At 35.6% G+C, this 25264-nt stretch overlaps 1 protein-coding gene across 1 annotated transcript in view; it reads left to right on the top strand.

The window, feature by feature from the left end:
* The window catches only part of msl-1 (male-specific lethal 1), a 159228-nt gene that overhangs the window by 40116 nt on the left and 93848 nt on the right, over positions 1 to 25264 (top strand). The window contains exon 3 of the mRNA XM_090394664.1: positions 21849 to 22201. Within this exon, the coding sequence (XP_090250790.1) occupies positions 21849 to 22201 (353 nt within the window). The remainder of the gene's footprint in view (positions 1 to 21848; positions 22202 to 25264) is intronic.

Here is a 25264-nt window from a genome sequence, read left to right as displayed (position 1 = left end):
AATTGTGAAACTGTTACCACATTATGATAAAGGCACAGCTGAGACTAAGAGCAATGATTGTAAATGAGTCAGTGCGCAGGTTGTGTATGAGGAATGTGTCAAGTTTGTGGATGTGTAGAGTGAGTTTCATGGATGGACAGAAGGACTTATATAAGGTGGAAGGTTTGCATTTGAATGGATTTGGATTAGATGCCTCAAGGAAATATTGTTCAGTGACAGTTTGGAAGTACAGTCAGGGAAACTAGAATATTTAGTGAAATGTGAATCTGGACAACAGAGAAATGTGGATCTGGACAACTTAGTCACAAGTAAGTGGGAGAGTGATTGCATGATGCTGAATGTAGCCCCACACCCCCAGATCTTCTTAATGTTAACAGGATAATCAACATATGTTGTAAGAAGTTGTGGGGTGAGGATATGTATATGTGGGGAGGAATATTACTGTTTGTGTATACTAATGCCAGAAGTATTCGGAGGTTTTGGCATTAGTTAATTCAACTTGGCCAAAAGTCGGTAGTGAGATTTGGCTGATGGAGGATGATGTAGTTGTAGGGATAGAATGCAAGGGATGTAGTATGTTCAGAGAGCACAGAGGGATCAGAATGGGAGGATAGGTTTTGCTAATGAGCAGAAGAACTGAACCCAAAAATGTAGAAGTGCATCTGGAGAACAAGGATGCAGAGAGGAGTACATTTAAAGCTATCTGGTGTAAGATAGAGGCCGGCAGGATGAAATATATACTTGGTTGCTGCTACACCACCACCTTAGTAGCTGATGTAAGATAACTTAAAATGGTGAATATTTTCCTAACTGAACCACATACATACATGCATGCATGCACGCACAGTCTTGCCACAAATACTGTTACAACTTCCATACACACCCATGCTGCCCATAGAATTGCACAAGCCCAGTTCTGTTAGCAGCATTGTGCGCAGCCTACATTCTTGTGTTTATCAGTAGAGAGAAAGTTGTCTAGCTGTACAGATTATTGCAGTGGGAAGATTATGAGAACTGCATAGCTGTAATTGTACTTCACAAGGTTGGAATGCAGTCACCTGTTACTTTTAACACACTAAAAGCAGTCAGGATCAGTAAGATCTTTGTGTATTGGACTATTAACCATTATAACAATACAGAAGGCATATCTGACTTCCAAAGAACAGGTCGACTATGCTTCATTAAGATGCAACAGCTTGTGATGACTCTGATTACAGGATTATGGCAAAGGCATGCCTCTACCGTAATCTTGTGAGAATGCAGAAAGTGATGTCACAAGAGATGAATATTTCACAGAGAATGATGTCACATATACTAACTGATGACTTGGGGTAGTGTCCAGTAGAACCTATTGTTCTACTGGACACTTAATAACACTACAATTTATGCGATAGAGGGTGATAAAATCAGTCACTTCTATGGCAGTATGCAAACAGCAGACACAGAAATATCCTTCATGGATGTGAAGACGTTCACCATCGAAGAGTCATTTTATCGCCAAAACGATCGGGTATATGCCCTGGATGGTCGCACAACATGTGCATAGTACCCAGAATTCAGACAAGTCATCACCCCCACATCAGTGATGGTTTGTGGAGGATGGCATTTCAAGAGGTATCCAAATTGCATTTCTGCAAGAAAGGGGTCAAAACCTCTGCCAAAGTGTATCAAGACACAATGCTGGAATTTGCAGTATGGCCTCTGAACATCTTGTTTCATGGTAGGCAGTGGGCCTACCCACAGGACTCAGCTCCTGCACATAACAGTGGTTGGAGGCAAATGTACCTGACCACATTTTACCATCTGATTAGCTGTCTGAAAATCCCAATCTGAATCCGTTGGACTTCAAATTGTGATTGGAGCTTGAGAGAGTAGCCTGCAAGAAACCACAACCCAGCATCACTAGCCTGAAGGCAGATTTGGAGCGAGCAGTGGCTGTGTTTCTGTTGGATGTTGTGTGTGTGTGCGTGTGTGTGTGTGTGTGCCACTATTGATATGTGGCATTCAGGCATGAGTGAAGGCAAAGGAGGTACATTTCAAACATTGAGTGTTGTTGTTGTATGCACGTTACACATGTGGTTTGTATATGCTGAAAGCTGTAAATGATTTACTGATAGATTAAAAGTGTATGCACTGTTCAAGTTGTAACTGTATTTATTGCTAGAGTAGGTATATTTATTATTATTATTATTATTATACCCTTTATGGAGTTAGTAGACTCATTGTGGGAGGTTCATTGAACTGACAACAAATCTATCATACTGATTCTTAAATTCCTTAACACTCGCTGCATTAACAACACATTCCGATAATGCATTCCATTCGTTCACAATTCTCCATTATTTACTGCTAACACCCCTCTTCACCACACTCTTATACAACTTCCAGAGATGGCCTCTGGTTCTTCTCCTCTCACCTTCTACTCTTTTTTATAATCCCTTCTAGTTTAATCTGATAAAATTTCCTCACTAACTTAAATGTCTCTATCATATCACCTCTTTTCTTCCTATCCATCAAACTCTGCAATTTGCATTTCTTCAGCATCTCTCCATAGCCAGTATTCCAGAGTCCTGATATTATCTTAGTCACTCTTCTTTGGACCCTCTACAGCAGCGCTTCCCAAACTGTGGGCCGCGGCCATCTTGGGTGCCGTAGGTTTTGTTGAGGGGGGGGGGCGTGGAATAATGAAAACAAATTTAAAATGTTTTATGACTAAGTAGATTTTTTTTATTTTAAAAGAAACGTATTTAACTTTTATTATTTATTATTTCTTTTTTGTTATTTTTTATATTTTAATAGAAAAATTCACACATTGGTGTTGGTTCACAAACTTTGCTTCCTGCGTATTTTGGCGCTTAATGAATATTAGTAAATATTGCTTATTCATATGTTTCATTTCAAAGCAGTGGTTAATTGTATTTACTTCAAATGCTCTCCAGGGAAGCTCAAAATCTTCCTGTCCATTTCATCATGTGTTCATAATCAGGGACTGTTGATATTGACTTTATATACATATCAAAACTCGTTTTATATTATCACTGTCATCCGAGCTAGTTTTCTGTTACCAATAAAAGTTTCGCATATACTTCACACATGAAAAAAAGCTTAAACAAGTTCGTGTGGGGAGATAGACTCGCTTGCAGTGGTAAACAACACCCCTCCCTAACAACCACTATACTGCAGAGGCAATAAAAACAAGTACTTTTATTATGCCAGTGAATAAGGTATGAGGAGTCTGTGTAATATATTTCTCAACGAATAGTGCAAATTAGAGACAACTGGGATAAAAACACACTAATTAATGAATCACATGTCCCCTCATACAGAAACTATGCTGTATAGACTGAAACAAAACCATATGTTGCATGGGCAAACACAGTATCTAACTAAAAACAATTGTTATTAATTAGATGTATGTGAGTTCGATTTCCCAAGGCAGCAATAAAATTCAACCGAACGTGTTAAAATTCGTAAAAGTGTTAAAACTAAGTAATATATATATATATATATAATGAACGTTATGGCAGTTTCACATATGGAATTCGGTTGAAGAGAGAGTTAGCATTTCAACTCAGTTGTCAGTTATGCTTTTATCTTTCGGTTGCGTGATCTTTTGTTAATACCGCACCAATCATATGCACATTTTAATAACCTGCCTTTGCTGTCTGTTTCATGTTAGGCTTAATTACCATAAAGGGAGAAAAGTCACAAAAGAGAAAAATGTTCCTGGTCTGGGGGGGGGGGATTCCCTTATTAAGGTAATATTCACTAATTTCATGTTATCAGTCTGTGGTGTGCCAGTATTGGTAAGTGGCGATATTATTTGATCTATTCTACGTTAAAGAATTTAACCCTGAGATGGATAAGTGGCTGATAAAAAATTTAAAAAAATTCCCGCGAACAATCAGAAGAAGCAGAAACAGACTAAAAAAAATAAACGACAGTATTTCATATTTTACCAGAACAGCCCGCATCGTCTTCAGAACCAAACGGTAAGAGGCAAAAAATGTAATATATGCATTTGATTTTTGCAATATTCGCTGTGTATGTTTTGTATTGAATATAAATACAATAAATATTATAATAATATATCTCTCTATTACGATTTTTTTTCGAGGGGGGCTGTGAAATATTTTAATTTTTGCAAAAGGGGCCCTGACATCCAGAAGTTTGGGAAGCACTGCTCTACAGTGTTTCTCACTAAAAACCAGGTGACCAAATCTGTACTTTTTGCAGTGGCACAACCACTTCCTTATCCTTACATGTTAGAGTACTTCTTATCATATCGATACTATGATGCTCAGTCTTTGCATCACTTGCAATATGCCCTTTAAACTTCTGTCTGCTGTCAGTAATCACTTCCTGCAGTGCATCACTGCCAGTAAAGTACAGAGCCTTATATTTCTACACTCCAAAATGCAATACCTTGCACTTATTAATATTAAAGCTACAACCTCACCCGTTTGTCAAAGCCAAAAGTCTATTCAAATCTTCCTGAAGGGAATTAATATAATCAGTGCTACTTATAATCTCCCCAACTTTGCATCATCAACAAGCAACTGAAGTTCCCAAGTTAGTCTACATGATGTATCATTTACAAACAAGTTAAACAGCAATGGCCCAAGAACAGAACTGTGGGGCATGCCACTGGTTATTGTCCTTTTTTTGAGATACTGCTCCATCATACACAATTTGCTGGTATCATTCAGAGAACTAATCTCTGATGCCTCTAACCAACATACTATCTATTCCTATTTTTTGCAGCTGGTACACCAACTTATCATGTGGTAGTCTATCAATGCTTCTGCAAAGTTTAAAAATATCACTGTATATTATTATCATCACTTATCTAACACTCATCACCTTGTCAGAAAATGCAAGTAAATTGCTAAAATAAGATATATATATATATATATATATGCTAATCTTTACTCTGGGGAAAAAAAACATTAACCATTTTTGTTGTCTTGCATTAGCTAATAAGGTGTGCTTTTTAGAAGTTTCTGTTATTATTTGATTGCTATTCTGTAATTTCATACCGAAGGTGCCTGTGAAACTTAGGCAGAAATTCTATCAATAAACGTTTTATTATTATTATTAACACAAGATCTCCATGGAATCAAAAGACTCATTGTGGGAGGTACACATGTTAATGTGGAAAACTTAAAATGTGTCAATCATATCTCCTCTCTTCCTCCTATTCACAAGGCTTTGCAAACTGCATTCCCTTGATCACCTTCTTATCCCACATCCCAAAGAGCAGCTACCACCTGAGTCAGTCTTCTCTGGAACTTCTCATCACCATGAAAACCAGGGGACTAAATCTGTGCACAGTAATCCATATGAGTCCTGATCAACACCTTATACAATTATACCAGCGCCTCTTTATTTTTACAAGTTAAGGTCCTCTGCATCATGGCCATAATCTGATGTGTCTTCACAACTTGTGCATTGACCTCTGAATTTGAGATCCTTTTCCATCACCACTCTAAAGTCTCTTATCTCCTCATCTTCCAAAATTTCTCTACCAAGTGCATACTTTGCATCCCAGTGTAGTTTCAGAACCATACACTTTGCATTGAGCTTACAGTTCCATACTCTTTTGTATTCATACAATGTGTCCAAGTCCTCCTGTAAGACCACATCTGTTTGATTCCTCATCACTCTTTCCCATTTTGCATAATCTGCAAACAGTTGTATATCACCAGTTAAACCCATCCCAATATCATTAATATACAAATTAAATAACAATGGTCCCAGAACAGACCCTTGTCGCACTAGTGATTTTCCACTTCTTGCATACTGCATCCCTATACACAACTTGCTGATACCTATCTGAGAGCTATTTTCCTATTCAACTCACTAATGTATCATCCAGTCCCATCTGCTTCAATTTAGCAGATGGGACTGGATGTGGTGTAATGTGGTGGAATCTGACTTGTGATGTAGCAATCTATCAAAAGCCTTTGCAAAATTTAAGTATACCATTGTATATGTTGTATCTTATCCAATACATTAGTCATTGTTATAGTACATAAGCAAGTTGGTAAAACCTTAACTTAACAAACCCATGCTGAAACACAAAGAATAGCACTGCTATCAACTGAAGGTAAAATTGTGAAGTGGAATAGTTTTACCTGCCTTCTGCTCCTTTGGGATTTGTGCTGTTGCAAGACTTATTAAACAGGTAGGCCAAAACTGATGCTAACTCTCTAGAATATTCCCTTAAGACATGTACCATCTCTGTAGCACAATTGGAAGAATGAGAGTATGTTGTGTCCTTTGATTGGGAAAGGCCTAAGTTCGATTCTTGTCATGACGGGAGGAATCTTAACATGGATTTTTTTCAATTGAAGGTGAGTTAGCCGATCTCATACGGAGGTAGCAGAATTTTTTCTTCCAGAAACTCGTGTCTTTCATTCCACATAGACAAATTGGCCTTCAGAACACACAATTTACAAACAAAAAATACTAGTGGTGGTGGTGGTGGGCAGCAGATGGTGTTGGTGTAGATGATGATGGTAGCGGCAGTTCGGTGTAAGTTGGTGGACCTACTCCACAATACTCCGTGGTGGACACGGAGAGTTGTGGAGTAGGTGCCCTCCCTCAATGTCTTTGGACTCACGAAATAATTATTTTGTGATAATAATAATAATGATATGTCATCAAGTCCTATCGCCTTATTTGATATATGGCTTACTTAACTCCTCATAATACTTCTTGCTTCCTTCTGATTTCACATTAAGAATGAAACACCCTGATGAACTGCTCACTGAATACCTCAATGATGTTCTTTGCAGCCCTTACCAATATCCTTTCCTCTAATAACATCATCTTGCCATGATCATTTTTCTTTCTACTTGTCACATATCGAAAAAACAGCCTAGGATTTTTCTCAGCCTGATTTGCTAATTTCTGCTTGTACTGCACTTTTGCTGTACCAGCTGAGTCATTCTCCTGGCTTACTTTTTATAGTCTTCATGTAACTAATTATTACTATTGTTATTCATTTTGTGCTGCCTCCAAAGTGCCGTCTTCTACCAGATGTCATGCTTCTTCCCCTCATTCATCCATTTGCACCTACCTTATTCGGCCTTTTAACCTTCAGAATACATTTACACATTGATGCTTTAAGTATATCTTTTGAATTACCAAGTTTCTTTCACTCAACTCCTCATTCAATACTATAAGCTCCAACTGTCTCCAATGCTTCTCATAATTACCAGCCTTGTAATTCCACATATTTTCATTCTTCACAGAAGTCTTCATATTGCTAGCCACAACCCAGGTGATCACTCTCACCATCGATTCGATGGTGAGAGTGATCATGAACAACAAAGGACTAAATACCGAGTTCAGTGGTACACCACTAGTCACCTGCTTTTTCCTGGACTCAACTTCTCCATAAAGCACTCTTTGATGTCTGTCCATCAGCCACCTTCTTATCCAAATTATCCATTTGCTCCAATTTATACAACACAGTTCTATGTGGATTCCTGTCAAATGACTTTGTAAACTCCAGCTGTATCAGTAGCCATTTCCTTTATCCAACTCCATGGTCACTTTATTATAAAAAAAAAAAAAAGTAAGCAAATTACTAAGGCAAAAACTAACTTTCACAAATGTTGTCTCCTATAAAGTATCATCCTGTACATCCACTCCTAAATTCTGTCTTTTAACAATTTCTACAATATCTTTTAACCACCACTCTTGCAATACCGGCTGGCCTATAATTTGCTTCTTCCATCTTGAAGCCTCCTTTATGCAGTAGAACTATTTTGCTCTCTTTCTGCTTCCTTGATAATGTCCCAGAATTGAAGCACAAGTTATAATGATTGATTAGAGAAGGTACCAATTCCCTTGAATATTCTCATAATACAAGGACTTATACATCGTCTAATTCCATGGCTGTGTTTGCATCACTGTCACACATGGCACTGGAATATCTCCACCTGTAATGGTACACACAAAATTATCATTCTGTAACTCAACTATTGTGTTTTTACTTCTGTCATCATCATCCTACTACCAAGTCATCTTTTCAGTCATTCTTCCTTTTACTTGCCACATAGCAAAAGAACTCTCTGGGATTTCTTTTTACCTCATCAGCTAGCTTCCTTTATAATTATCATTTGTCTTCCTTATAATTCTGGTCACCCTTCTTACTTTGTGCCTTCTATTGCTCATGGGTTTGCTGATCCTTTTTTTTTATTTATATTTCCTCTACCACTTTTTCTTTATCTGCTACTCCTGCTTAAGAATGCTATTCAACCAGCTAAGTGCTACTTGATACCTTCTGACTATGAGTATACAGTCTGATAGTCTTCTTCAAATATCTTGACCATCTCCCATGCACTGCTGACATCTTTCCTTTCCAAATTTTTATGCCATTGCACTGCTCTGATTCCTCAGTTTGTCATAATTATGTGTTTGTAATTCCACATATACCTGTTCTAAACAGAAAATTCTGCATGTCTGGCAGTCTGCCGTGTCAAAGCCACATGATCACTTTTCTCAAGTGGAGACAATGTGTCTACATTGATTACTGCTAAGTTCTCTGATGCTATGACCAAATCCAGTACTTACAAACCTCATGTCCCTCCATTACATGTTGTCTCAGATAATTACCTTTTAACAGCTGTATAAATTCGAGATTTTTGAGAGAACAGAAGTGAGAGCAATTAGACAGTAGTTCGATGGTTGACTTTTATCACCTTTCTTTGGGATGTAGACTGTATGTGGACCTGTTTCCATATTGTTGAATAGATGCCATTTGAATAGGATAGATTGAAGAGACGATACAGGATAGGTGTGTGTTAGCTCTGGGGCACAATTTTTAAACAATAGGTGGGATACCATCAGGATCAGATGCCTTGTTCACGTTATTCAGGATTCTTCAGATTTCTTTTTGTCGGAAGACTATGGGAGACATGGAGGGAGCTGTTCTTTGTGAACATGAACTCTTTATGTACTAAAGGCACTGGATTGGAATGATATACTCCTCAATGTTTTTGGAAATGTACTAAAGAGCTGACAGTGCCTTTGATTTGACTGCTTAAAGAAAGTCAATCAAAGCAGAACTACTACAGGCAATGATGAACAGAAGCAACTAAAACATTGAGGCTAGTGTATTATTTCTGTTAAAGGCATGTAATCTACTGGCTGTGTGCAGGAAGGGAAACTCAAATTTATTATTATTATTATTTCTCAGGAATCTTTTGATTTCATCACTGGACCACCTCAAGCAACTCATGACATCTATTCAGCACATTCCAAGCAAAAAACTAGTCCTAACATATCTGCTAATTACATTCTTGTACAATTTCCAGGGATGACGTATTATTCTCTCCCTTCCTGCCACATACTGAAAACAATCTTTGTGGTCAATCCTATAACACCCTGTAATAACTTATGTGCTTCTATCGTGTCCCCTCTTATATGTCTATCAGTTAGTGTTTGAAGCTCATAGACCTTCAATCTATTCTCATAAGGAGTATTCTGTGGACTTGACAGAATCATGGCACTCATCTCTGGATCCTCTCCACTACTTCATCCCCACAGAATCCAGGGAACCAGATCTACACACAATACTCCAAATGTTGGCTTATTAAAACCTTATAAAGGGGAATAATAACCTCTATATCTCTGCCTCTCAGTGCATTCTTAAACAGACAGGTAATCTGATGTGCTGTTTTGGCTACCTTTGCAATATGTCCTCCACTTCAACTGTTAACAATAACTCCTAAATCTCTGGTCTCATAAGTTTCATACAGTTCAGTTTCATCAATACAGTACACAGCATCTCTTCATTCCAAAGTGCATATATATGTGCATAATGCAAAGCACATATATATGTACTTTGCATTATGGGATACTAAGGCAAGTGATGTGACGTTATTAGCTTCTATATATGAGTTGCCCTGGTCCTCATTATATTTCAGGCACAAACTTTGTTTGCTTACACTTGGATAAATGATTAAACCTAATGAAAAAACTTCCAACAATCAGTTCAGTCTGATCTCCTGCAAGAAACAGCTTGCATTCATTACCCTTACCTTCAGTAATGCTGAGATATCTAAATATGATCAGATTTCTTTTCTTTGGCTGACTTGCACCTCTGATCTTTCCTGGCACAACCATATTTCAACTATAGCTCATGCAGCCACCAAAAAACTTGATGTACTTTTTTTTACACAAGACACTACTTCACATCTTCACAGCTGTTAACTCTATACAAAGCCCAAATCTGCCTGGCTATGGAATATTGCTCCCATATTTGGGGTGGTGCACCAGAATCCTGTCTAAAATTGCTCAATTCTATCTAGAAGAGGGCAATCTGGCTAATTAACGATTGCTCTCACAGACCCACTTCAATCTCTCTCTCTCTCTCTCATAGACATTCAGTTTCTGCCTTGTGTCTCTTTTACAGCTGTTTTCATGGACAGTGCTCTTCTGAATTAGTCACTATTATTCCTCCACTCTCCTCCAAAATCATTAAAATAAGAGCCACTGCTAAGCAATACCCTTTTATAGTCCATCTTAAAACTCACTAAACCAACTTCACTGCCTCCTCTTTTATTTCATCTACTTCTATCCTTTAGAACAGTCTCTTCCACTCTGTCTTCCCTGAAGATTACAACCCTCAGCTGTTCAAGCAAAACGTGAACAGACTCCTCCTTTCTTCTATTCCTCTTGCACACACCTGGCACTAGTGTGCCATAGGTCTTGTGGATTTTTGTGTATGAATCAGATATTCAAAAAAAAAAAGTACTTCTACAAGGGACATTGCAAAAGTAATGCATCCATTGTGATAGTTTCTCATCTAAAAGATATACTGTATGTCAGTGAAATAAAAGACACAACACAAGCTCCCCTCTCTTTCAAAACATTTTCTCCAGTGCAAGTTTTATTCAAAACCGTTGCAGTAAAACTCTTCAGATTGTTGGAATCATTTTCTTACCCCTTCAAAGGTATCGTTTTTGAAAATGACTTCATATTCATTTTCAAAAGGAATACCTCTTAGGCATCTTCAGTTTAAGAAAAACTATAACTCTGAGTTCAAACTATAAGTCTAGTTTGAACTTTAGGAAGATGTTTTACAACTTCAGAACCGATCCCTTTGTTATCCATTGAAGCAAGCGGGCTTGTCTGCAACCTCATATTGTCATGTTGCAAATCAATGACTGTTTCTTGATATAAACATGATTCATTTGTTGTTTTAACTTTCTCAAGGTCTTTACATTCCTTGCAAATCATTGCTTTTGCATTACAGTCTGTGACACTTTTGTTGTCCCAAAAGACAGCCAGCATGGACTTTCTGGTGGAAGTTTTTGTCTCGTGTTAATGTAGGAAGTGATTTTTTTTTTTAATGATTTTAAGAAGAAAAGTATTGCTTTTCCTTGGGTAACACTGAAACAGTGTGCAACCACTTCCAGTCTTGTGTTTCATTTTGCTAGTGATCTGACATGCCACCCAGTGTACATACACTTTTTAGTAGCCATATTCCATAACAATTTGATTGACTTGATCAGCCTGTGGGATATGAGGAGGAAAAACTCTTACATTTTATCAGCAACATATGACCTGTTATTGTTATTTATTTATTTTTTAATGATCATTTTCACATATTTTCAGTTTTAACACTTGATAGTATGTCTTGACTAACTCCTGCTATTATAGACAAATGTTGAGGATAAAACCATAAAATCTCCTAATAAAATTTCCATCAGAGGGTAACGAGAGCCTCAGAAGCTGTAATGTGGTGTCAGAAAAAAAAGATAGATATTATAAATTATTTAATAAATTTACTTTTAATAAATAGCAATATAATAAATTTACTTTTAATAAAGAGCACTTAATAAATTTACAAGAAGTTTTGTCTAGTTAGATCATAATTGAATGCAGATATTTTTTGTTTTGAGGTTGTTTAGAGAAAATATACTCTAAACAACAAGAATTTAGAGTATATTTTCTCTAAACAACATATCTTAAGATACAGTATATTTTGTCAGTGTCTTTGCACTGTGTTTAAATAATGGCTGCCATCTTAAATTAGTTTGCTGATACATTATTGCCTAGCCTGCCACCACCATTCAAGGCCTACAATTTACACTGTACATTAGAAGATTTTGTGGCATGTAGTACTTTTGGCATGTTGCATTCCAGCAGTTAGAAATGTACCAGGTAAGAGATTGTCAAGTGCATAAAATGTAGGAAATGGGAAGAGCTTAGCACCATTGATATTACCGTTGATTTAAATGGCTGTGGTGTGTCAGAAATTAGTGATTTTCTCATTTTGACACTTACTGACGCTCATCATCCTCACGAGAGTGAGGAAGCTCTCGTTACCCTCTGGTGGACATTTTATTAGGAGATTTTATGGTTTTAGCCTCAGCATTTGTCTATATTAGCATTAGTTAGTCAAGACATATTATCAAGTGTTAAAACTGAAAATATGTGAAAATGATCATTAAAAAATAAATAAATAACAATAACGGCATGTGTTGCTGATAAAATGTAAGAGTTTTTCTTCCTCATATCCCACAGGCTGATCAAGTCAATCAAATTGTTATTGGAATATGGCTACTAAAAATTTATTTAAATAGCTGTAGTGTGTCAGAAATGAGTGATTTTCTCATTTTGACACTTACTGACACTCATCTTCCTCACGAGAGTTAGGAAGATGAGTGTCATGTGGAAATAGATATTGCATCAGTCAGTATAGTAGATTTACAGGATGGTAATGATGGTGGGTGAGAAGAGGTTGCTTGGGGAGAGAGACAGATACTGAGAGAAGAAGTGGAATGTGTGAAAAGTGAATCAAGAAGCAAAAAAAAAAAATAGATATTAGAAGACTGAGGAGGTGGAGTGAGAGAGAGTTATGTGAATGATAACAGAGAAAATAGGAGAACTAGGGATTAAGAGGAAGGTAAGATAGTGCAGGACCTAGAGATGGAGAGATGACAGGAAAAAAAACAGGTAAGTGGAAGTGCAAGAAAAAAGAATGAGAATAGAGGCATGAGCTAGGGATGGAGAAATGACAGGAGGGCAGATAAGTGGAAGTGCTAGGAGAGAGTGAGGAATGCAGGTGAGCAGGAAATAATTGGAGCAGTGAGAGGTGTGATGTATGAAGATTAATTATTTGTGGAGTGCAAAATAAATTTTAGAATGTTAGCGGAGTGCTTTTCTGAAGGAATGATAGAAAGTGTGACTATTGCAATTAAGCAAGGTGAAAGAATGGATTAGATGTTTTTGATGTGAGTACAAATGACCTGAGAGGTAGTGTGAATCCGGTAGCAAGTAGTAAGCATGTTACCCAGATATGATAATGCAGAGATAAGAGAATGGCATGATAGCAAGAATGTGTTGAAAGAGATGCTTGGATTATGTGGATGCTTGGAGTGCATTTGAGGATAGAAGAGAACTATATGCAAAGGATGGATTAAATTTGAATGAGGAAGGATGTAGACATCTGTAAAGAATGCTGCTTTTGGGGCAAGTGTAAGTATTATTACAGGGAAACTAGAATTGGATGTAAGGAATCAAGGGTGGCCTCTTTTGGGCGTAGACACTGGGTATAATGCATAATGGTATGTAGAGTCAAATGGAGTCCAGAGGGAATAATAATAGGCACAGATAATACATCGATGTTTCTGTATACAAATGCCAGTAGTATCGAGAATGAAGGAGATAAATCAGTGCCATTAATAACCTCAGCCGGTCCTAAGATTATTGGGATCATTGAAACATGGCTGATAGAAAATGACAGGAATAGTAGGGTATAGCATATTTTGGCCAGATAGGAAGTACAGATGCAGTGGTAGAGTGTTGCTTATGATAAGTGATGAGTTATGGCTTCAGCAGAGGATTTGGAGAGAAATGGCACTAATGGTTTTGAGAGTACATGTGTGATGTTGGGATGGGAAGGACAGGATATTTAGCAGGATGTTGCTATAGGCTAGAGAATACAGAGTAAGATCAGGAAATGTTTAGGCAGTTGAGTTTGGCAAGTGCAAAACAAGTGATCATTATGGAAGATTTTAACTACAGCAGTATAAATTGGGAAGGGGAAACAGCATGTTTAACAGTAAGGAAATGGAATTTCTGGAATTCTTGAGTGAGGCAAATTCCTCAGGCAACATGTATACTGGAAGGAACATGAGACTCTTTTGGATTTGGTCCTAGCATTCAAAGGACCTGATTTTAACTGAAATGTCATCCCTGTCTCCAGTTGGAAATAGCATTATCATATAGACATATAGAAAAATCATTGCTATATCCCTCACATTAATGAGAGTTTGAATCAAATAAAAATATTGAAATAATTGAATGATTTTTGATTATTAATCTCTACTGCATCTCAAAATAAACGAACTAAAATACTGCCACATACCAAATATTTTTTTCACCTTTGGAAATCTACAATGTTAACATTTCTTTCAATAAACTCTGAATTAACTTTAAAGCAAGAGTAACAAAAAAAAAAAAAGTAGTAGTCATATTCCAATTTTTACTTGTGGTATCATCTTTATAAATAAAAATGTATGCATTCCTACCATCCATCCATCCATTCAGCTTTAGGCAGGACTACTTCTCTTACACAGATGCTAATCCTGAATAGCCAAATTACCACTATGATCTGCAAAATGAGGTCTCAAACATTTAACTGTGAATAAACAGGCAGTGGATGGCAAAATTATAGTGTACAGGGCATCCATAAAGTCAAACATCGTATTTGTGAACATTCTGTATTATATAATAAAAATAAATAAAATAAGAGTAAAAGCATTTATTTAGAAGGTAAGCTACAACAGTTGTTCAAAATGTGTCCTTCTCCCAGTATGAAGAATAAAGAACCTCTGTTTTTGTTTACAAACATGTTTTGAGATTATTTTAGAAATATTGTTGCACAAATTTCCTTGTGTTAAAATTTTCAATCAAAATTTATCTCATCGTTTTCTATAATTTGCTATTATAGTAGCTTGACTATTACTTTAGCTATTAATTGCCTGAGCTGCAATGTTTTTTCATACCAAGCATTGCAGTTTAAAAACTTCACACTAAAATCACCAATATCACATCCCTACATTTTTCACAATGTTTTTTAAAGCTCTTTCTTGATGTGATTTTTCTGTTTTTGTAGATTCTTGTATTTAGGCTTATTATTTTAGTTTCAACTGTAATAATCTTTCAACTTTAAATTTATGCTGGGATTTTATTACATCATGTTTAGAAGTACTTAGAGAAATCTTCAGCAGTTTTAATATTTTCATTGTGGTATTTATGTTGTTGGGCACCTAGTTTGCTTATTATAAGAAATGTTCTCTGCCTTAAGTATCATCCTTTTATCCACCAGTAAACAAATAAAAATTAGATCTGTTAACAATATTAATATATTTGATAATTTGAGAACTTTTTTCTTGCTAAGTTTTAATAAAATTTTATCACTGCAGCTTTTCTTTTCCAGATATTTGTCTTGCCTGACAAAAATGTCAATTAGTACTTCAACAAAATCAACATTTCCAACCCATTAATGTTATCAAATCAACTTTACTGCTGAACAGAATTTAAGTATGTAGAAATATCCTTGATTCTGCCGTATACTTAAATTCTGTTCAGTGGTACACCTGATCCAGTATTGCTATATATCCTCTAGTAAGTTTTATGTGACACCTTACATATCCCTTACTTTCTTTCTTTCTCTTGTATGTAGTTCACTTGTCTACTGTTATCATTGTTATAATGATTCTGGAGGATGCTTCAGTATGTAAATAAAATTTTCTTGTATAATGAGACCAATGGAGTATCCATAACTGTAGAATCACACATGTACCACAGTAAAATTTAATTTATTATATTTTCTCTTGCATATCATAAGACATCATCAGTGTGAACAACAATAAGGAATTTGAATAAGGAAACAGTGGTGTACATGTATTAAATTGGAATCCTGCTATATACACATTCATGTGTTCATAGGTTAAAACTACTGGGCTAAAAATAAAAATTAAAATAGATGAATTTATAAAAAAAAAATTGAGATTACAAATTTATTTAATATAGTTGAGAATGACAGTTTCCCATACTTTAGGAATGGTAAGGCAGTCATTATGATTGAGTTTAGGTCAGTGAAATAAGGCTTCAGCACTTTCTTTGTATAAATGTTCATGTTTATATATGGATCTATGTAACAGCTTGATGTTTTCCCATTGGATATGGCTAGGGCTTTCAATTCCATGTTGTGCCTGGCCAAATTTGTGAAGTTTAATAAGCTAGATATGATCTTGATGTTCAGAGATACATTTATTGACAGATCTTCCTGTCGTTCCATAGTAAACAGGTTTCACAAACATGTTTACATGCCAGGTAGCATCAGTGGCGAGAGATTGTCTTTTGGAGAAGGTAGCAGGTTATGAATTTAGTTGATGGATTTATAGGTAGTGATGAGTTTGTATCTTCTGATAACTTTGGCTGCCTGTTCAGAGACTCATTAACAGGACTGCCGCGTGTAGGTGTACAGGTTGTTCACCGCACAAGGGCAGCTAATCGTGGGTGATTAGCCACCCTTGACTTTTCATTTTGATTGATTATATGTATTTTATGATTGATCATAAAAATAAAATAAAATTTATTTTTATGACACCATTTAAGGATTCCCAGAATTATACATACAATGTCCATATGATGTATATCTGACCTGTATTCATTTAGACATAGTATAGCCGTGGTTGCACACGTCTGGTATTGTCATTGTGTTATTGTATCTTGTGTGATCTTATGTATATTTGAATTAACTGTTTTTTGAGAGAAGCCTGTGAACATTAGTAGTGGCTTAAGGGGAAAGAAGTTTCTCAAAACTCAAAATAATTTAAAATTATTTATGAACAACCATAACCCAAGAACGGTTAACAGATTTCTCCATAATATCTATAGAAAACAATATTATGGATAGTTTAGACTTGGGTGAATTAATTAAGAATTTTGTGGCATTAAAATTGTTAATTAAATGCAATAAGTAAAAAATTAAATACAATAAGAAAAAACTCTGGATGACTGAATCAATACTAGAACTTATGAATGAAAGATGAAAAAAAGAAAAGTACACAGCAGTATAGAATACTCAGTAAAATTATAAAAAATGAATGCAGGAAGGCTAAAGACAAGTGGCTAAATGAAAAATGAAAAGAAATAGAGGAACTGGACAAGAAACACAATAATAAAGAAATGCATAAATCATTCAAAGTCCTGAAAAATAAAAAAGAAAAATTTCAACCATAATCCTTATATAAAAGATCAAAATGGAAAAATGCTACTAGAAACACAAGATATCATAAAAAGATGGAAAGAATATGGAAAAGAACTGTTTGACTCTGATCGCACAGACGCACCAGATATACAAAATATGGATGGTTAACCAATTACATATGAAGAAATAGAATACGCTCTAAGTCAAATGAAAACGGGTAAAACACCAGGCCCTGATCAGATCCCTATTGAATTGTTAAAGAAAGTAAATGAAAACACACTTAATGACCTAAAGGTTATTTTTAATAACATCTATGATTCAGGATACATCCCTGATGATCTAAGGAAATCCATCTTTGTCACTATTCCCAAAATTCCAAGAACTTTTGAATGTACAGAATATAGACTAATAATTTAACAAGCCATGTTACAAAATTACTACTGAGAATAATCCTAGAAAGAATAAAAGGCACTTTGTCAGCAGAAATAGAAGACACTCAGTCAGGTTTTCAAAAAGACAAAGGTACAAAAAAGAGAAGGAATCTTCAATTTGAAAACATTATGTGAAAGAAGCCTTGACAACCAGAAAAGCGTATATCTTTGTTTTATTGATTATACCAAAGCATTTGATTTAATAGATCACAAGAAATTAATACATATCCTACAGAATAATGGGTTAAAAGGAAAAGATCTACATATAATTACAAATATATACTGGAATCAAACGGCCTCAATAAGATATAAAAATACATATTCTGGCAACTTTGAAATCAAAACAGGAGTAAGGCAAGGATGTGTCTTATCACCCTTACTGTACAATATATATAGTGAGCAAGTTTCTAAAAATATTTCAGAACTGAAGGGTGTAAAAGTCGGAGGTAGGAACTTCAACAACTTCATGTATGCAGATGACACAGTTCTTATAGCTGAATCTGAAGATGATCTTCAGAACTTAATCACAGAAATTTACAACAGAAGCTTAGACATGGGACTAATTATTAACTTAAAGAAAACAAAGTTCATGATTATTTCAAAAGAACCAATAAATAAGAAACTGAACATAACTGTTAACAAAAAGAAAATTGAACAGGTTTAGTCTTTTATATATTTGGGAACAAATGTTTACAGACAGAGAAAATTCCCTTAAAGAAATAAAAAGAAGAATAGAGATAGCAAGAAAAACCTTTACTGATATGAAAACTGTTCTAACATCCAGAGACATGAATATAGACACAAGCAAAAGATTAATAAAATGCTATATCTGGTCAAGCCTTCTCTACAACAGTGAAACTTGGAATCTAAATAAAGAAGCAGAGAAAAAATTAGAAGCTTTCGAAATGTGGACCATCAGAAGAATGTTGAAAATACCATGGACAGAGAAAATGAAAAACGAAGATGTTTTAAAGAAAGCAAAAATGAAAAGAACATTAATGAAAATAATTAAAGAGCGAAAACTTAAATATTTTGGACATCTAACTAGACAAGAAGGCATTCAGAAATTAATAGTAGAAGGGAAATTGGATGGAAAAAGAGGGAGAGGTAGACCCATGAGAATGTGGTTTGAAGACATTAAGGACTGGACTGGCTTGAATTACCATAAATGTTCCAGAGCAGAAAAAGGTTCCGTGACATGGTTGCCAACCTCCTTCTAGGAGATGACACTTGAAGAAGAAGAAAAGCATTAAGGGTACGAATTTTGTGATTTTACAAAGTACATGATATCATTGTGTTTATAAACTTATGTATTTCATATATATATATGATCCAAAATTATTTTGTTATACATATAATTATATACTTTACTTTTCATATGTGATTATTCTTGTACTTATTATTGTAATAAATATATATTATAATCATAAAAACTTTCAAGGGGACGGTTTTTTAAAGTTTGCACCAGCTCATATGCACACTCAGCATTATTTGTTATTTTTTAATTATTAATTATTTTGCCATTAATATATTGTATAGGAGTCCTGTGGACTTCTCTGGATTGCTGTACAGTAGAGTTGTTAATTATTTTCTGAGTTATTCTTGGATTATAATCATTTAGTAAGGCTGTTTTTTAATTTTTTTTTTTATAGGTTCCAGTTCTTGTTTAAGAGATTCTTTGGAGGAACAAATCTTGTGTGTTCTATATTATTTTGAGATGAATAATGTATTGTAGATATAGTGACCTTTAAAAGTTGGTTTTCAGTACACATGGATCCATGTGTACTGAAAACCAACATGATGATGGATGTATACATCTAGAAAGGAAATTCCTCTTGATGATTCTTTTTCTGGTGTGAACTTAATACAAGGATGTGGGATGTTGAATTTTTTGTAGAAATGAATGGAGTTCAGATTCTGTGTGACTCCAAACTGCAGCAGCCAAATTGTTGGTTTTGGGTCAAAAGAGAATATTATTTCTTCCAGGTGTTCAAGATAAAAATTAGCTAGCTTAGGTAGTAGTAGTAGTAGTAGTAGTTCTGAGCCCAATGCAGTTCCTTCCACTTGTTTGTATAGTTTATCTTTCCACGTGTAAATAGATGTAATTGTGAATTTGAATAAGTCCACTATGTCTGGTGGAAATTTTTGGGCTAGAAATTCTGTGGTTTTTATGAGAGATATTTGTGAATAGAGAGCCATTGTGAAAGCTTACCAGCATGTATATATCTACCAGCTTTATTTCTTTTATTCTTGCAAGAAATTCTGTGGAATTTTTTACTGAAGAAGCTGAGTGGCCAATGAGGGGGGGCAGAAAGGTTAGACAGATATCTTGACCGAAATTACATAAAACTAACTGTCCCCTCATTGGCCACTCACCTTCTTCAATAATGAATAATAATAAAAAATCCATTTTTAAGAGGGTTGCTGATGGACAGATATTAGAGTGATTTATGGAGGAGCTGAGTTCAGGAGAAGGCATGTGACTGGTGGTGTAAGGGCTTGGTCCTCTGTTGTTTAATGTGTACATTAATAATATCGAAAATAATTTGACAGGAAATATTCACTTGTTTGCTGATGATGCAAAATTGGGAAGAGCGATAGTCAACAACCAAGATGTGTAGATATCTTGCAGGATGATGCAAATATGCTGGCAGTATTGGCAAAGGTAAATGGTTGTCAGTTTAATGTGGCTAAGTGTAAGGTGATGCCCTTTGGGAGGATGAGATCACATGTTGTGTACTATATTGATGAAATTGAACTGCAAGAAGTTGACAAAGCAAGGGACTTGTAGTTATTGTGGACAGAGAACTTAAGTTTAGAAGGCATATTGTAAAGATAGCCAAAACTGTACATCAAAGTCCTTGGTTGTTAAAGAACACACTTGAGAAGCGGGGATAGGGAAGTCATTGTTACACTTTATGCATTAATAAGATCACATCTCGACTTATTAATACCAGATCTGTTGTGCACAGATCTAGTCACCTGGATTCCTTGATGATGAAGAAGTGGTGGAGAGGATCTAGAGGCAAGTGACAAAGTTTGTTGCAGATCTGTGAAATGTTTCCTATGAGAATAGATTGAAGGTCAGTGGGCTCCTAAAACTAGCTGATAGGCATTATAGAGGAGATACGATAGAAGCATATAAGTTATTAAAGGGGTTTTATAGAATTGATACTGATGACTTTTTTTCTATACAGTAGGATGGGAAAAACAGGGATCATCCCTGGAAATTGTGTAAGAGTGTGGCTAACAATGGTGTTAGGACTAAATTTTTTGTTTGTAGGGTGGTGAATGTGTTGCCAGAGGTTAGTGCTTTGTCTGTAAATGAGTTTAAGAGAAGTATGATAGGTATTGTGTAAATAATGGTTAGTGTGTCAATGTAGGATCCCCTGTGATGAGTCTTCTGACTCCATGCAAGCACTGTTATAATAATAATAATAATAATAATAATTATTATTTTCATATGGCTACTTAGTCATTTTACCATTGAAATTTTGATTATTGGCACTATAAAAACACTAAATTATAAAATGATTGAAATATAAACTTATTGCTCTCTGAATTGGACTAAACATTCATTTTTTAAATAAGGGGATATTAAATCCCACATTGTTTTAAAACCGAATAAGAAACTCAAAGATTGGAATCAGAGAGTTTCATGCCGAATATAGTAAACTATAAGGTATCGGCGACCACTAGCGTGAGCTAATGCAAGTGACCCTAGTACATAGTACAATACTGGAGAACTCGCAGCAAAGTCGGTAAAGTTCTGATCGCTATTCTTAGGTATTTTCCATAATATAAAAACACATTTCCTAGGAAATGTATGCTGTTATTACATTATGGTGGGAGGTCACTACCCAGACCGGTTTCAGCTTTTTTTGAGGCTTCATCAGTGAGTAGCTAGACCAAATTAATACCAAAGTGTTTAGCGAAATGAACTTATATACTCTGCTATACGAGTTTCCAAACAGGTGCAACCATTAAGTTACTTAAAATATAAAGAGCTAATAAGCTTCATTTCGGCAAAATGAAGCTTATTAGCTCTTTCTATTTAAGTTACTAAACATTCATTTTCATTTATTTCTCTTTTGTCATAAAATTATATATATATATATATATATATATATACACCTTATATATATTTTAAAATAAGGTGCATATATTTTTAGGAGATATTTTGGACCTCCTAGATCTGTACCACCAAAAGTACTTGCCACATCATCCTCTTCATCTGCAACATCCCAGTCTTCAGCATCAGATTTTCAAGATGATGATGATGATGAGGATACTACCATAGAAACAGCAACAGTAGGAACAATAAAAATCCCACCAGTACCCATTGACTCAGTAGCTGTATCACAAGCGGGTCATTCCAAAGAGCACACGTGTGAGAGAAGTGGGAGAAGTAGAAGAATGTTCAACAAAGCCCCGGTCGAAGACATTTTAAAAACAGAAACACAATATTACCTTCCTCAGCAAGAAACATCGCCAGATATCCCTGTAATTAATGAGACAATTGAAGGTAAGCAAGCATTATTTAACAGAATTGTATTCTGAAAGTAAGTCAGAAAGTGTCTACAATGTTTTATTTAATTTTTTTTTCCAGTCGTCCCATCCTATTTCTGAATGCACACAACTGTATGCATGCAGAAGTAGGATGAATCATGAAATCTTATCGTTATTTAAATGAGGTTATCTGACAATGACTAATCAGTTTTTTCTGCTGAATTAGTTGTGGAAATGTGGTCTACTTATCAGAGAAGAAAAGTATATAGGAATTCTGTTTCTGTAGCTGAGGATTACCTGTAATGTCAATGGACATTAATAGATGCTGTATGTTACTCCACACCTGTGATGTGCCACTCAAATTCCTGCCAGGTATTGTAGGCTTTTTTTTTTTTTTTTTAAGGCTTTAACTCTTCAAAACTAATTACTCTGGACACACCATTTATCCATCTCAATGAGGTTCACTACTCCCCCTTTTTTCCAGCAACTTTAACCTCTGTTACTATTTTAAGAAATGCCTTCAATTCATTTTATGTATCCAAAGCATTTCGGCTTTTTTATGTCACCACTCTTAAGGAACCTTAAAGTGTTGCTGATTCTTTCTAAAAACCCCATCCTTTGGTCTGCCTTTCAATGTTTGAGATCCTCGACAGTCTTCTGTAACACCACATCTTAAAATCAACTACACTTTTCCTATCAGACTTTTAGATTCCAAGTTTCATATCCATGAGTAGCTACTGAAAAAACAGCTGCATCTAGAATCCTCACTTTTGTTCCTCTAGCTGAGATCTACTTTTGAGATCTACCCTTCCAGCCTTTAGATTAGACCAAGGATTAAAAGTGTAAAATTTCATTGAAGACTAAGAACACAGTATAGCAACAGTGTTTTGTCAGCATGTTGTATCTATCATGATGCAGGAGTGGGCATGCACCTATGGAATGATGTTGCAGGAGGCAAGAAGTATATGACAGGCATATTGTTAGTTCTCATCATATGTTTATAAGTTTGCCATTGTGTCATAAAATTGAGTAAAAAAACTGAAATTCCCACCAGTTGTGAGACACAGTCAGTGATAAATTTTTGAATGTCAAAACTGCCTGCCTGATTGAAATCTATTGGCAAATTAGTGAAGTGTGTAGAGAAAATGACATGAGTAAGGCAGGGGAGGAAAGGTGGTGTAGGATGTTCACTGAAGGGAGGACAAATGTGCATGAAGACTGAACTGTCTGCCCATCATTAACCACTGCCGTTCTTCTTGACCAGGTGAATGAAAGATTCACTACTTTTGAGTTGCATATGCATTTTTCACATATTTCTAATTCTTTACCACATAAGATCATCACAGAACACTAATTGTCATAGTATCACAAATTGTGTGCAAGATTATCCCCAGAAATGCTCACTGATGATCATGAAACAAAATACATGGTGATATCACTGAACTTTTTTGGAACATTATCATAATGAAAGTGATGAATTTTTGAACCATATTGTGACAGAATATGAAACTGGTGTTTCTCACATGACGCTAAAGGATAAGCAGTAATCAGTGCAATGGTGACATAATGGATCTCCAAAGGAAAAGAAATTCAAGCATATGCTTTCCTCCAGAAGGAACATGTATACTGCATTATGAGATGAATGTGAACTTTAGCTCAGTGATTTTGTCTCAATGAATGACAATAATTGGATGTTCACTGTGAGACTAAAAAAAACTGTGCCAGTCTATTCAAAAGAAAACATGAGGCCTCCTCATCTCTGGAGTTGTTTTTATTCATGATAATGCATAACTTCCCACTGCTATGCTACTCAAGCATGCCAGCTATTTGAACATTTCAACTGGAAGTCTTCCAATTTTTCACACAGAGGTCACTGGGTGAAATATTCCCCATTTTTCACCCAGTGACCTCTGTGTTTTTCTCTGTTTGAAGAAATTTATAGCAGTATTTACGACCTGACATTTTACCAGCTCAAACTAACATTATGATTAATGTTGGCAAAATTTCAGGTTGTAAATATTTAATTCATTCAGTAAATTATATATTTCATTGTTGTTTCTACATAGTGTTATTCCACAAACATTAACATGAATCACTACAATTACAGAAATCTGAACATGAAAAGATTAACTGTTGGCTGTAGGTTACTATTATATGTAAATCAGATTATTATTATTATTATTAACATTTGATCTCCATGGCATCAGAGACTCATCATGGGAGGTATGCTATCACACACAAAGCTCATCCAACCATGCCTTAAATTGATTCAGTGTGCCTACATTCACAACACACTCAGGCAATGCATTTCACTCTCCATGTAAAGAACCTTCACCTTACTCCTTTTCTTGCACCCTCCTTATACAGTTTCCAGTGATGGCCTCTTGATCAACCCCCATCCTCTCCCATTGTATGAAAAATCTCTTCCATGCCAACCCGATAACAACCCCTGACTAGCTGATATGTCTCAATCATAAACCCCTCCCATTCCTATTCACAAGGCTTTGCAGTTTACATTCTCTCAATATATCCTTGTATTCCACATTCCAAAGGCCACTGACTACCTTTGTGAATCTTCTCTGGATCCTTTCTAACGTATCCTCGTCACCATGAAAACCTGGTGCACAATAATCCATAAGAGGCCTGATCAAGGCCTTATACAATTGCATCATAACCTCTTTATTTCTGCATGTCAGGGTCCTTTGCATCATTGCCATTATCCAATGTAACATCTCTTCACAACTTTTTCAATGTGGCCCCTGAATTTCAGATCCTTGTCCATACCACTCCTAGATCTCAGATCTCCTTTAAAGTTTCCCCACCAAGTGTATATGTTGCATCCCATCAGTGCTTATTAAATTTCAAAACCTTACATTTTGCAACACTGAACTGACAGTTCCACTTACTTCCCCATTGATGCAATCTATCAAGTCCTCCTGTAAGGCCATAACATCTGCTTGACTCTGCATTGTTCTCCCCTGTTTTGCATCATCTGCAAATAGTTGTATATCACCAGTTAAACAAATCTTAATATCATTAATATACAAATTGAATAATTTTCCCAAAACTGACCCCTGCA

The sequence above is a fragment of the Typopeltis vanoorti genome, chromosome 6 (assembly GCF_054136105.1).
Source record: "Typopeltis vanoorti isolate ZY-2024b chromosome 6, IOZ_Tvanoo_1.0, whole genome shotgun sequence".
Taxonomy (NCBI): domain Eukaryota; kingdom Metazoa; phylum Arthropoda; class Arachnida; order Uropygi; family Thelyphonidae; genus Typopeltis; species Typopeltis vanoorti.
The sequence above is the reverse complement of the archived record's forward strand: the minus strand, read 5'-3'. Positions and strand labels throughout refer to the sequence as shown.